Source organism: Sminthopsis crassicaudata, chromosome X (assembly GCF_048593235.1).
Source record: "Sminthopsis crassicaudata isolate SCR6 chromosome X, ASM4859323v1, whole genome shotgun sequence".
Lineage (NCBI taxonomy): Eukaryota > Metazoa > Chordata > Mammalia > Dasyuromorphia > Dasyuridae > Sminthopsis > Sminthopsis crassicaudata.
The window spans coordinates 67,688,174-67,703,043 of NC_133623.1; the positions used below are offsets into that span (position 1 = coordinate 67,688,174).

The 14,870-nt window shown below is 50.8% G+C and overlaps 1 protein-coding gene across 6 annotated transcripts in view; it reads left to right on the forward strand.

Annotated features, from left to right (window-relative positions):
* Positions 1-14,870, forward strand: part of STARD8 (StAR related lipid transfer domain containing 8) — a 115,802-nt gene that overhangs the window by 87,114 nt on the left and 13,818 nt on the right. The window contains exon 1 of one of the 6 annotated variants that reach the window (XM_074278590.1): positions 2,548-2,765. The exons of the other annotated variants lie outside the window; for them this stretch is intronic. Within the exon in view, the coding sequence (XP_074134691.1) occupies positions 2,699-2,765 (67 nt within the window). The 5' untranslated portion in view covers positions 2,548-2,698. Of the gene's footprint in view, positions 1-2,547; positions 2,766-14,870 lie in introns of those variants that run through there. 6 annotated transcript variants of the gene reach the window in all.

The window sequence follows — 14,870 nt, forward strand, 5'->3', positions numbered from 1 at the left end:
GCCTCCCTTTCTCCCTCTACCTGCGGGCCCTTGCCGTTCACCATCCTTGCGCGGCTGCGCCTCGGGAACATGGGTGTCTTTGTGTCCACTAAATGGTCTCTTCTGCCCGCGGGAGCTCATTGGGTCAGGGCTGTATGGGAGAGTAGGGCGTTTGGGGTTTCTCCGCTGCCGGCTGAGCCGTACGTAGTGCAGTGTAAATTGCCTTCAGCCGCCTTTGGGCCTGTAAGAGAACAGGCGAACTTAACGGGTCAGCAGTATGTTAAGGCAGGGGCAGAATGTCTCTGGAGTCATGGCTCTGTTTACATTGGGAAGGGAACTCAGAGGAACCCTAGTCCAGTCCCTCGTTTTCTATGTGAAGCAGAACCACGCTGCAGTCCTGCCTCGGACTTAAACGGCGCATGAGTCACTAGGCCTCGGTTCCCTTCTCTGAAACGAGGGGCTTGGTGGGGCTCAGTAGCTCCTGCGCGGCCCCCTTCTGAGAGGCGGTAGTGAGTCCCGGGCTCTTCCCTCCGGGAGGCCCTAAGGTAACTGCTGCTCTGGAAGGAAAGGGGCGGCCGCTTGTAGTTTCATGTTGACAGCTCCGTTAATGGCCGAGTCCCTGCTGACTAAGGGCCCGGCCCGAGAGTCAGTCAGCGGCCTAAGAAAGTAGCCCCGAGATGTCCTCTGGGTGACGGACCCCGAGGCGAGGCCACCGTGGGAATAACAGCCAAACTGTTCGCAATCGATAGGTTCAGGATAGGTTCAGATAGATCCAGTGGCATCTTGGGTTCCAGCCAGGGATGCCAGGAATCTCTGCCCCTCCCCTCTTCCCCCGCACGGGAGAGGGGGTGGGAAGGCAGCAGGGGCTGCTGGAGAGGAAGGGTAACTCACCCGAGCCCATTTCCTTTTCCACCAAGAGACAGTTTTCCCCAGATCGTGGGGTGTGGCCCGGCTCCTTAAAGGCATTTCCTGTCTGGGAATTTATATTTGGTTTAGCACTAAGGGAAAGGGAAGTGGAGAAGAGGCAGACTAGGGAAGTGGGGGGGGATGGGAAGGGTGGGGATCCCAGGCCCGTGGGCGGGGACAGGTGACCTTGATGTCAGCCAGCTCTGCTATCTATAGGCAACTGAGGCACTGGGACTGGAAGGGAGGGGTGCAGAGAAGAGAGGGCCCTGGGCCACCGAAGCCATTTAGGACTCTGGGATTTTGTAGGTGTAAGGCCCTCCCCCAAGGCCAGGCAGCACCTGTTCTGCAGCTAGTACTGTCAGACCCTTATGGGGGGTATGGGGAGGCTGGAGGGCCTTGGCCAGAGTCCCATGGCCAGGAGGCTTCAGAGGCTACTCTGGAACCCAGAGCCTGGGACTCCCAACGGAACCCTTGAGGCCGTGCTCCTGAATGCCGGAGCTGATCTGCCGAAGAGCTGCAGAATTCCAAGGCTGGAGAGGGGCTCGAAAGCGGGCCCGAGCCCCCTCACCAGATGCCCTTTCCCTGGGAGCCGCCCCCTGTGTCTTCTGCCACGGGCACTGCCCCGGGCTGTTCCCTCATGTGTCTCCTGTGTCTCTTGCTGGGAACAGCCTGTAACTTTGCGGTCTGGGCTGAGCTGAGTGGGAGGTCACGGGTACCCTCAGCCCGCGGGCATTCCCTCTGTGGAGTAGAGAGTTACATGGCCCACCATGGGGCCTTAGAGACAAAGGAATCCAATGGAAGTCTGGGAGTCAGTGAAGATTGTGCTGGGTTTGGAGCCCAAGGACAGGTACTTCTTATCCACGTGGCCTCGGACCAGTCGTTCAACCTCTGTGGGCCTCAGTTTCCTCCTCTGTAAAATGAGGGGCTTGGACAGTCTGACTCCTCATCTTACATGGGAATTACCTCATCCAAGGTCACTGAGTGAGTGAGAAGAGCAGGAGAAAGCAAAGGAGGCCATTTTGCCCAAGCACGGGGTGGCCCACAAGCTTAGCAGGGTGTTTTCTTTGTCTTCTCTGGAGCCGTGACCTTGCACGAGCACTCGGTGTGTTTCAGGGAGACCGAGGGAGGGTGGGAGCTGGGGGGGAGCTCTGGCAGGGGGGGTTATCTCTAGGAGGGAACAACGGTGGAAGAAAACACGAGTTTGAGTCTTCTGCTATTGCTTGTGACGTTGGACAAGTGGCTTCCCTTCCCTTGACCTCAGTTTTGTAAAAGAAGTCAAGTCACCAAGCCTTTATGAAGTGCCTGCATTAAAACAGGTGCTGTGTTAAGTGCTGAGAGGGCAGGGAAGGGCCCAAGTCCGGGCTCACTCCCGAGGGGCTCCCGGCGGAAGGAGGGAGACGGCGTGCTACGGGCGACGCTCTCGGCCGGTTCGGTGAGGAGGCGCTAGAATGGGGGGGGGGGCGGGACGGGCTTTGGAGAAGGGAGATTTTAGCTGGGTCTTGAAGGAAGGGGGGGTGGAGGTGAAGAGAGAGAGCACCCCATGCGTGGAGGCCGCTGAAGAAAGTGCCCCGGGCGGGAGCTTGCATGGCTTGTTGGGGGAACATAAGGAGGCCAGGTTCACTGGAGCACAGAGTACTTGGAGGGATAAGATGTAACAAGACTGGAAAGGTGAGGGTGGGGGCGCCAAGTGATGAAGGGCTGAAAACCCCAACAGAGGATTTTGCATTTGATCCTGGGGGTGATAGGAAGTCGCTCGAGTTTGCTGAGGAGGAAGTGACGTGGCCAGGTCCGAGCTTTGATAGCCGACTGGAAAATGGACCGGAGCGGACAGAGACTTGACCTCCAGAGCCCAATTAGGAGGCCTCGGCAGTACTTCCAGGGTGAGGCGATGAGGGTCTGCGCCAGGGTGGGGACCGCGTCGGGGGGAGATGTGCCAAGGTGAAACCCACGGGCCTTGGCGTCGTACCGGACGGGGAGGTTGGTGAAGGAGAGCGAGAAGTGCAGGATGCCCAAGGGCCTGGGAGGAAGGCCGTGCCCTCCACGGCCCCAGGGTTGTTTGGGAGCCGAAGCTGGAGGGTGTCAGTGGGAGGCCCTTTGGCCTTTAGATTTGGGATCTTCTGGTTATCTTGAGCAAGTGTTTTGCCTCACTTTCTGAATCCTCTGAGACCCGGGGTGGAGCCCAAGCTCTTCTGCTTCTGGGATGACCTTAAATGAGTCATTTTATTTTTTCTGCCAAGCCCAAATTTCCTCTTGGGTAAAATGGTACCAGTGGTGAGAGCAGCCCTCTGGAAACCCTGGAGCTCCTTGGGAATGACTAGAGGCTGTTTCTTGTGCTTGGCTCCCTCCCCGCCCCCTGCACAGTGCCTGGCATCTAGTGGATGCTTAATAAATGCTTGTTGCCCGAGTTCTAGTGACACGGGGGCCTTCCCTCCTGCGATCGTGAGCCCAGGGGAGCCGTTCTGACCTTCAGTGTTCCAGGGAAGTCCCCGCCTTGGCACGGGGGTGGCAGCTGTCAGGATGGCCGCTGCCTACGCTGCTCTAGTGCCCCGGCAGTCAGGCTCGGGCTCAAGTTTCAGCGGCCCCAGGGAACGCAGCGAGGCGGCCGTGAGGCAGGCCCAGGCCAAGTCGGGCGGGCGGCAACCCCGGGGCGCTCCGAGGGATCGGCCGGTTCGGGACGTGGGGGCCTTCGGGAGCTTCTCCCGCAGATCCCCTCCCCTCCCGGGAAGCCGAGGCTCACGGAAGGCCACGGGTGGGAGAAGCGGGGCTGCTGCTTCTGCCTCCCAGGCCGGGGCTCACTGCTCTGGGGTGGTAGGAGGTGGGAGCCAGAGGGATGCCAGGAATGGGGGAGGACACTCGCCTTGGAGTCCAAAAGTCCTACCTCGGGCACTTAAAGTCATCTGATCTCTGCTCTTCAGCTCCTCCAAATGAGGGGACCTCAGGCTAAGTGGCTTTTCAGCATCCTCCCAGCCCCTGGTGGGGGGCACCCTGTGGAGAGAGCTGGGCCTGGAATCAAGGGCAAATCCAGGGTCAGGCACTTCCCAGCAGTGTGACCCTGGGCAAGTCACTTTACCTTGCGTGCCTCCGTTTCCTCTCCTGAAGAATGGGGCTGTACCTCCTGACAGTTATCATGAGGATTAAATGAAATAATTTTTGTGAAGTGCTTTGCAAATGTGAAGAGCATTATATGAATGCCAGAGATTCCTTAGCTCTGACCTGGGTTGGAATCCTCCCTCCACTACGTGGCTAAGGCACTTCCCTCCAGGGAGCCTCGGTTTCTCCCTCTGTAAAGCTCCGTAAACCTGGGAATAACTTCTCTGAGCCTTTTTATTCTCTTGAAAATGAGGGTCTTGATTATGGTTCCTCATAAGAGGAAGGGCTTTGGAAGACATTAAAGTTCCCCCTAAATGGGGACTCCCTCCTTTCCTTTTTTTCTCTTCTGTCTCCCACCATGGAACCCCTAACCAAAGAGCAGCCGCCCCAGGCTGGGCCATCGCTGCTCTGGGGAGAGCGTGAGGGAGAAAAAGCGGGGGGCCTGGCCATGTCCCCCCTCCACCTTTCCTACGGGCCAGAAATCTGGGCTCCTAAGGTGCCGGGACTCAGGCAGGGGCTCAGGGAGATGGAGAGGTGCCGGCCTCCGGCTGTGGCCCCAGTGCCCAGAGAAAACCCCAACTTCCGGGCCTGGCACTGCCCCACGTGGCTGCAGTTAGGCGATCCCCCAGCAGCCAGCTAGTCCCGGAGAGAAGGAAGGTGACTTGGCTAGAGTAGCGGCAAATCTTGCCCGGGGTTCGAATCCACTTGAACTTGTGTTGTGCACTTACTATGCTGCCATGGCTTCTTCTCATATTCAAATTGGAGAGAGCCGTGTTCCCCAGATGTGTGTGTGCGCGTGCGCGTGCGTGCGTGTGTGTGAGCTTATTCCTAGTTAGAATTCTGGTTTTAGAGAGAAAAGAGAAATCATTTTCACGCTCCCTCGGCATAATGAGGGGTGAGCTCCCTTGGGCTGAGTGAGAATAAAGCCCCCCTTCCTCCACCCCCAGCCCTCGCCAGTCAGCCTGGGAGTCAGAGGCAGCCTCCCGCTCCCTTAGAGGCCCCCAGACGGGGGGACCCAAATCAGGCGGGCAGGAAGGGGGCCGCTGGGGCCCCGCCTCCTCTATCACCTCCCAGGGCTGCTGCTTTTGACGCTTCAAGGGCCACTGCTTGTGGCTCATTTCTCCTCCTCCAACAAAAACTGGCTGGCAGGCTTGTGGCTGTGGGTTGGCCACAGATAGGCCGCCCAGCTCGCCCCTGCTCTAATTGCTATCCCATGCTCCTGACGGGCGGGCGTGCATGTGCAGCCTCTCCGGGAGGAGGAGGAGGGAGTACTGGAACATAGGGCTGACTTCTTCTTATCTTTAATTAAGTCCCCATTTGGCATTTGCGTTCTGGTGCGCTTTCTGCTCTGTCCAACTGCGGTGCCCGTTAGAATGGAGAGAACGGGACCTGCTCGGGCAGCGATTTTCCCCCCAGCCCCTTCTCTCTCGCCGTGCCGTGTGGACGGCCAGTTTAGCGCCGAGTTTCCTGTCTCGTTCTCTGCCGTGATGGGGTCATGGAAAGAGCCTGGCCTAGCCATTCGGAAAACTGCCCCGGCCGTCCCAGCTGTGGGACGCGTGGCCCAAGTCACCCGCCCTCCCCGAGTCTCAGTTTGTCACTTGTCAAAATGGGGATAATGGCGTCCTCCCTCTCACCTTCCAGAGCTGTAGTGATGAGTAAGTGCCATCTGAGCAGTGGAACTTTCTTCCCCGTGAGCAGCAGGGACGGAGCAGAAAGAACAGACAGCAGCAGAGACAAAGCTGACAGAACAGAGACAAAGTAGAGACAGCAACAGAGACAGAGCAGAGATAGAGCAGCAGACCAAAAAAGAGACAGAGCAACAGAGCAGACAGAACAGAGACAGCAGTGGAGACAAGAAGGACACAGCAAGAAACAAAGCAGCAGAGAGAGCAGAGGCAGTAGAGACAGAGCAGCAGAGATAGCAAATAACAGAGACAGAGCAGCAGAAAGAGCAGAGACAAAACGGAGACAGCAGCAGAGACACGACAGCAAAGACAAGAAAAAAAAGACACAGCAAGAGAGACAAAGAAGAGACAGATCCAGGCTGGGTGTCCCTGAGGAGGTCACTTGTCTTCTTAAGGTCCAGGCTGTTGACTCTCAGAGACATAAGGGCAGAGGTGTTAAGAGCCTGGCACTCTTGCCGGGGGTGGGGGGGGTCAGGGGGCTTCACGTTATTAGGCCTGGCGCCGTGTGCTCCCTGTGACTGTAGGTGGATTCTTAACTCTCGTGTGTCCAATAGATTTGGGGCATCTGGTGCCTTCTTGGGGTGACCCCATGAAGCGCAAGGGCTTATAATTCTATTAGAAGCTCATAGTCCCTGGGTGGACTCTAAGTTGCAGAGAAGGTGGCGGCCCGCCTGGGGAGACGGTTCTCCCATACTGCTGACTCTGGTCCAGATCCTTATTATTCAGGACTTCTGTTGCCTAATGGTGCTGCAGGGTGATTCTGGGTAGTTGAAATCTTTGCACAGGGAGCCCGAGGTCTGCCGGGGTCCCCCCATAAGACCCCCTGGCGAAGCTTAGAAAGTCAGATCTCTAAGAGGTGGGCCGCTGTTTGGGGGCGTTTTGGTTTTCCCCAGCCACAGAAGGTGTGGCCTGGTTGGGCTTGGCGTCAGTGGAGGGGGCCCCCCACCTCGATGATAAAGTCACAAGTCCTTTAAGCAGGAGATGGTACACTGGTTTCCTCATGGGGGGTTCCGACTTCTACCGTCTCGGCCCAAAGAGGTTCTGCCTTTCCCCAGATGGGGCTGATGGAAAACCTGAGGGCATCGTGTAATGGGGGGGTTGTTCTGTGAGGAGCAGGATCATTTTTTCCCTTTCAAAGGGAAACTCATTTTGGGTAGGATGACAGGGGGTGTCTCCATCCTTTTACACTGATGGGGTACAGCTCCATCTCCCCTCTAGACTGATGGGGTACAGCTCCATTTCCCCCCAGACTGATGGGACACAGCTCCATCTCCCCCCCAGACTTATAGGGGGTGTCTGTCCCCCTCTAGATTGGTGGGTACAGCTCCATCTCCCCCCCAGACTTATAGGGGGTGTCTGTTCCCCTCTAGATTGGTGGGTACAGCTCCATCTCCCCCCCAGACTTATAGGGGATGTCTGTCCCCCTCTAGATTGGTGAGTGCAGCTCCATCTCCCCAAGACTGATGGGGTACAGTTCTATCTCTCCCCACCACTCCCCCCGTGGAGCAGCAAACACAAGGCCCCACATACTTGGTCCATCCTGGTGCCGGGTAAATCGTTCTCCCAGATCTGTCCATTGCGCTCAGTTTCCACCACCGTGCCGGGCTGGGCTCCAGGGCTGGCAGGGCAGACCGGCTGTGTCGGGACTGGGGAAGGGGAAAGGTTGAGACAAACCCAAGCCTCTCTAGCAACAGGCAGATTGGAGCCAGCACATTGGCTGGCCAACCAGGGGAACTTGAAAAAGGGCTGGCCACCTCAGTCGAGACGCTGAGTCTCCCTGAGCCCCTGGGTGCTCAGGGCCTTTTTGGTGCGGGGGCCCGCCTCAGCACCTCTGCAGGACTGACGGTCTGTCTGGACCCAGGAAGGGGATCTTGGGAAATGGGGCTGGGAGGCTGAAGTCTTGGCCTTGAGGAGCTGCTCAGCCCTCAGGCCTGTGAGCCGCTGTCGCTCTCGGGGCTTCTGTTTGTTTCCATCTTGCTCTGTCTTTCTGTTTTTCCTTTTACTTCGGAGATTTATGAGGTTTCAAGGGGCCTTGAGGATGGTCTGATCCTGAGTAAGAAGAGAAGGCCTCGAGAGGTTAAATAAAAAGGACTTGAGCAAGAAAGGGAGGCTGGACCCAGGGGCCTCTAGGTGGGACTCTGCCTCCATTGCCTGGGCTTGTGTCTTGGGAGATGATGAAACTGCTCTGTTGAGGAGGCTAGGAGTTTTCACAGTGAAACGGGAGCGACTTTGAAGCCAGCTCGAAGGGAAGGTAGCCAAGTTTTTGACCTGGGCCGCGGGGCTGAGCTGCCAAGGCTGTCCCAGTTTCTGCTGGGCTGGCTCTTACCTTCCCTTCCCCATTCCTGGAAGCATATCTCCACCCCCACCCCCCCCAGCAGCCCCACCCAAACGACTGACTGGGAATGAAGGCCTTGTCTTGGGGCTTCATTTGCACATCCTTTCCCTTCTCCCTCCAACTGCCTTCATTTTCCATGGTGGGCGAGTCTGTGCCCCGCTTTGAAAGCTTGGGAGGCCAGGGTGGGATGGTAGAAACTGGGCTTTGCATTTAGAGTCAAAAGACTTCAGTTCAAGTCCTACCACTTGTGCTTGGTAATTGTGGATCCCTGGATAAGCCCCCTTTCTTTTCCCCCTGGAAATCCAGGAGGCTGGATCACTCAAAGATCACTTTCAGCCCTAGATGCTCTGCCAGGTTCCCCATCTGTACATGTGACCCTAAAGCACTTTCACATGTGCTCCCCGGAGCCCCAGTGCCCCCGCCTCCAAGCTCCCGTGGATCATGGCCAGTCTTGGAGGGACCCCCCAAAGTCAACTATCTGGCTCCTTTTGCTCCCCCCCATTTCCTCTGAGAATCTCTGAATATAGGCTTTCAAAGATGTAGGTAAAAGGGCCCCGGCTCCCATACAAGCACTCAAAGAGCTTCAGGAACTTCCACCACGTGGTTCGCCTCCCCATCTCTCGGGTTACACCATTACCCTTCTGCGGTCGGGGCCACAGATTTTTTCAGGGGGAGCCGATGTTTAGATAGAGCGGACCCCTGCCCTAGGCAGCCGGAGATGGTGCAGATGCAGCCGGGGCCTGCCCCTCCCCACCCCCAGATGGACTCTACGTCCTGCTGTTTTTCTTTGGGCTGTGTTCGGCACTCTCAGGATCTCTCTGAAAAGGCCCAGCCCTTTACAAATAAATAATTATGTTTTAAAGATGCTTTTGTCTTTACATCAGTCATTTCCCCTCCTCCCCTGGAATGAACCTTCCCTTCTGACAAAGAAAAACAATTAAATAAAAACATCGGACACAGTGACTACATCTGACCGAGGATATAACGTTCTGTCCTAGCAGGCCTCCCACTCTCTGTCCCAAGGCGATGGGGTCGTTTCATTGTCCATTCCCCTGGACTGCACTGCCTTTTCCATTACTGAGAGGTCGCTTTCCCCTTCCTGAGCTTTTCATTCAGGTCATTGTAGTCGTCGGCTCTTGTGCTCCCTGCCTTCTACTTTCCTTGCTCAGCATCAGTTCATAGAAATCTTTGCGTGTTTCTCTAAATCCCTTCTCGTCTTCATTTCTTCCTGTCCAGCGATGCTTCTTTGCATTCACAGCTCAGAGGCTTTCGCAGTTCCTTCTTAGTCATGGAGTGCCTTTTCATGGCTACACAATTTAATCATCGAGTGTCTCTTCGTGGCTACACAAAATCCTGCTGTGAGGTTTTTTGCCATGTTAGGCCTCCGTTTCTGTCTTTGATTTCCTTGGAAAATGCTGGCTTAAGGATATAGATCAATCAGTTGCTTTTCTTGCTTAATTCCAAATGGAAACCTTAATGATTAGCCGGCTTCTCTGGCTCCACCAGCCCCTCCCCTATTACCTGTAGCCATTTGTTATCATCTGTGCCAATTTACTTATTGTTAAATGCTTTAATCTGCATTTCTCTTACTATAAGCAGTTTGGAGCTCCTTCTGGCTCCTTAATGCTCTTCAGTTGTTTGCGTTGGACTTTCAGGTGAGGGGCAGTCTTCAATAGATAATTGGCGAAAGGAGATAAATAGTTTTCAAAAGAAGAATTGCAAACAGTAACCAATCGTTGTTCATGTCGGGGAGTCCTGGCTAGAGCTGAGAAGGGGTCCAAGGAAAGCCACTAAACCATCCGGACACTTTGACGCAGCAGATCCCTGCGACCGGACTTGTTGCAGACCAGACCCAATGCAGGCTGGTGCATCGGTTTGAGTTTGGGATTGGAACACAGTGAGATCCTCATAGACTGTCCAACACTTAACTTGAAAAAGTGTATTTAAATACACTAGCCTGGCATGTATAATTAAAGATTGTTTCAAGGGGGGCAGCCCTGCTCTTCTCCACATAGCCTATGTAGGACCAGAGGATTGTGGGGATTCTTATGGCACTCTGAGCCTTTCTGTGGGCCAGGTGATGGAGAATCACCTTCCTGCTTCTTAGGGGAAAACCGATCCATTCTTTTGGCGGGGACCCTTGCAGATGTTACTTCTGCTACGGCAAGAGGGACCCCAAATAGGTTCAAGATAGGAAACAAAGGACCGCTATGTGTCACACTACTCGTAGCTGCCCATCAGTTGGGAAATAGCTGAACAAGCTGTGGTCTATAAATGTGACAGCACAGTCAGAAATGATGTGGAATTTAGAGAAGCATGGGAAGATTTATATGAGGGAGTGAAAGAAGTAGAATCAAAAAGAAAACACAAAATGAGTACAGTGGTATAAGTAGAAAGATTACTAAACCAAAGCCGAGTCATGAAAAGGCAGTGAGAAGAAACAATGGATAACACAGCACCTCCCTCATGGTAGAGAATGGATGTGATCATTGTAGTCCTTGTTGTTGTTTATTACTAGGGAGGATGGGAATGGGGAGGGGGAAGTAAAGGACTATGGCATAAAAATACAAAAAGAGGCATCAATACAACAATGTAAAGAAAAATTCTAAAAATAAAATGGAAGTGGGATTTTTTTTTATACCATTATCCCTCGTATTCATTTTTCCAAGTTATCCCCCCCTCCCTCCACTCCCTCCCCCCGATGGCAGGTAATCCCATACATTTTACCTGTGTTACAGTATAACCTAGATACAATATTTGTGTGTAAATCCCATTTTCTTGTTGCACGCTAAGTATTAGCTTCCGAAGGTATAAGTAACCTGGGTAGATAGACAGTAGTGCTAACAATCTACATTCACTTCCCAGTGTTCCTTCTCTGGGTGTAGTTATTTCTGTCCATCATTGATCAACTGGAAGTGAGTTGGATCTTCTTTATGTTGAAGATATCCAGGAAGTGGGATTTTTAATAAAGTTTTTTATTTTTAAAACAGATACACGAATAGTTTTTCAGCATTGACCCCATGTTTCAGATTTTCCCCTCCTTACCCCCACCCCTCCCCTAGATGGCAAGCAATTCAAATATGTTAAACATGTTAAAATATGTTAAATCCAATATGCATCAACATATTTATACAATTTTCTTGTGGCACAAGAAAAATCAGATCGAAAAGGAAAGAAAACGAGTAAGAAAAATGAAGTGGGATTTCTAAAGTTCATTCTAGCTGTAGAGTATGAAGAAGATAGCAGAAGGGAATCTCAGAGAGGAAGTAACATGGTCATATGCCAGACTCAGTGCCCCTTATTCTTTTAATGAACAAAAATAAGTTTTCCTTCCCTCCCACTTCTCTGCGCCCACCAACATAAAAAAAGAAAGAAAAATAACGAACAAAAGCAATTTCCACCTTGACTGTGTCTACAAAATGTATGTCTCCTTCTTCACTGAATCCACCCCCTTTCTATCAGGAGGTGGGGAGCAGCCTGCATCATCGATTCTTTGAGATCCTGGTTGATCATTGCACTGGGTAACATTCTTAAGTCTTTCAAAGTGGTTTTTGCAGTGGAATTTGTTCTTCTGGTTCTGCTCACTTCAGTATGTATCAGTTCGTGCAAGTTTTCTCAGGTTTCACTGAAACCATCCCTTTCATCATTTCTTAGGGAACAATAGTAGTCCATCCATTTGTAACACCATAATTTGTTCAGCCATTCCCCAGTGGATGGGAAGCGTCTTAATTTACAGTGCTTGTCTTCCTCAAAAAGAGCTGCAATAAATCATTTTGTAGAAGAGGATCCTTTTCCTCTTTCTTTGATCTCTTTGGCGGCATCGCTGGGTCAGAGGATATACACATTTTAGTGGCTCTTTCGGGCATCGTTCCAAATTATTTTCTAAATGGGTAGATCTGTTTATAGTTCTGCCAGTAGTGCATTAATGTGCCTGATTTCCAACAGCCCCTCCAGCATCTGTCATTTTCCTTTTTTTTTGTTTTTTTGTTTTTTGTTTTTTGTTTTGTTTATTTGTTTTTTTTTCCCCCAATCTGATAGGTATAAAGTGGAACCTCTGAGTTGTTTTAATTCTAGTTTCTCGGACTATTAGTGATCTGGGGGAATTTTTTCAGGTGATTGTAAATAGCTTGGGAAACTATGTTTTCATGTCTGTTCTTTGACTACTTTTTTTTTTTTCTGTTTCTCAGAGAAAGAAGGTCAGTCCCTCGTTTATTCACCATCTTGCCCTGATTCTGAGACTGGGTGTCCTTTGCATGCAGCTGAAGGCTGGAATGAAAAAACCCACATGCCCAAGTCTTTCTCATAGCCCTGCCCGAATTCTCCTTGGGATTCGAACTCAGGACCCTACTTCTTCTCCAGAACAATGTCCTATCTCATAAATGAAAGGGAGAACATCAGAGAGAAATAACATAGGCAAACGGTCTTTTCTGCTCACAATCTCAGAACTGGAAGGAGCCTTTCTCCCATTTGCCTCTTTTCTGGGTAAACAGCCCAAATTCTTTCTAATGCTCCCTGTGGAGCATGGTGTCCAGCCACCTTTCTCTGGGTGCCATCCAGATTATAAATGTCCTTCTCAAAGTATGGCACCTAGAACAGAAGACAGGTTCCTTCCTGAGAGAAAGCTGACCTCATATATGGGAGGGGCTGTCATATGGAGGAGGGACTAGACTCGTTCGGTTTGACCTGGGAGGTTGGACCCCAGAGCCACTGGGGAAAGTTGAGGCAGGGAGTAACTTTCTATCTCTAAAAGGAGAATGAGTTACCTTCCGAGGGTGGGAGGTGCTCTCCCTTGGAGGCCTTCCAACAAAAGATGAATGAGGATGTTTGTTGGTACACACGGGGAGGATGCCTGTTTTTGATACTTTGACATTTCACCTCCCTACTCTGGGCATTTTGATTGGCTAGCCTTCACACTCTTTCTTTGCCTTCTCCTACCACTGTCTTCCCTTCAGAAGTCATCACCATTTTATCCTGTCTAGAGCTCGTTTGGTTCCCTACAGTTCAGCACTGGGTGCTTCCTCCACTGAAGTTTGGAGCAGACGGATCTGCCATCCTCTGTGTTGGACTCTCTGGGGAGTTTGCACATGGCTGGCTGTGTTTTCCCTGAAAAGTTCTATTTCCATAGAGGTTTTTTTTAAATCTAAGCGAAGGGTTCTATTCAACAGCCTGACAGTTATCATTTTCTGGAGGGGCTTTTATATGGAGGGAGCTTGTTAACCGTTTTCTGTCTCTGCTAAAGTCAGAATAATAGGCAAAGAGTTGAAATTCAGGCATGGAGATTGAGGTTAGCCAGACAGAAGACATCGGGGTGAGCCCTTTGCACATGTTAGAGGGTTGTGCTGGTGAATGTTTAACAACCAGCTCCCCAGGATGTGTGTAAAAGACAGAAAGAGAGAGAAATTTCATCTGCATTATTCACATCTTCCTCATCACTTTCTTAAGTCTAGATACTTAAAATAATCAAGCCCTGCTGGATACCTTGTCCATTTCGAAGATGTAACTGCTACACTGAAGATTTAACAATGGGCTCCATCCCATCATGATGTTTAGATTCCTAGAATTTCAGAGAAACAGTTTGGTTAAAACATTTTTTACTGATAGCTTTTTATACTTTATTTCCCACTATGTCCACAGTGAGACTTACTTTTATTTTAGTCTTCATCTGTAGCAACAGCAAAAGAATTCTGGAGTTTGAGTCAGAAGAACTGGCTTCAGAGCTTAACCTCTTGCTACTTGTGTAACTTTGTACAAGTTGCTTCCTGTCTGTGAGCCTCAGTTTCCCCCACTGTCCAATAGTCATCCAGTTTCTTTTCCATGATGGCTAGATCGGTGACCAGCAATTGGGAGATTGGGTTTCCAGCCATGTGACCATGGAGAAGTCTCTTTTGTTTAGACTCTAGGCTCCTTCTCTTGTTCTAGTATTCTAAGAACTGCAAGGAACCTTAGCGCATAAGCCGTAGAATGTTCTTGTTGTTGTTAAAATGCTTTTCTTTATTTTTTCTCAGTTACATGTAAAAATAATTAATTTTTAAAAAATAATTTTTGTATATTTTAAAGTAGCTACCTTACCAAGAGTGAGCGCCCTTCCGGCTCTGCCAGTCTGTGATCTTCCTCTGAAACTATGGGCCTGGCTCTGGAGCTGGCATCTGTTTTGGTGAAAGGGTTTTGTGACACTTATTTACCGTTCATGGAAGTAAATACCCGTGTGTACACACATATCCTTATATGCTCTGATACCCACGCCATCTAAGAGTAGATGTTGAACCCAAGGGCCAGCCTTGAGGAACCCTTTCCTTCCTGTGGATGCCATCTGCAAGGACCCCTAATTTGCAAGTTGAACGAATGACAGGAAAGGAAGGAAGGAAGAATGAAAGCCATGTGTAGAAAGAAAAGAAAGAAAACATTTCATTAAATACATAGTGAGAAAAGAATTTTATGAAATACATGGAAAGAAGGGAAGAAAGAAAGAAAGAAAGAAAGAAAGAAAGAAAGAGAGAAAGAAGGAAGAAAAGAAAGAAAGGAAGGAAGGAAAGAAAGAGAAGAAAGAAAGGCAGAAAGAAAGAAAGAAAGAAAAGCAGAAAGAAAGAAAGAAGAAAAGAAACGAAAGAAAGAAAGGAAGGAAGGAAAGAAAGAGAAGAAAGAAAGAAAGAAAGAAAGAAAGAAAGAAAAGCAGAAAGAAACTTTTGATTCCATATGTAGAAAGAAAAGAAAGAAAGCATTTCATTAAATACATATAGAGAAAAGAATTTTATGAAATCCATGAAAAGAAAGAAAGCATTTTATGAAATGCTTAGAATGTTTGGAGCAAAGTGTAAGTCTGGAGAGAGGAATATTAAAAGTAAAACCAAGCAGACCACATAGCCTCCCAAGGCCCG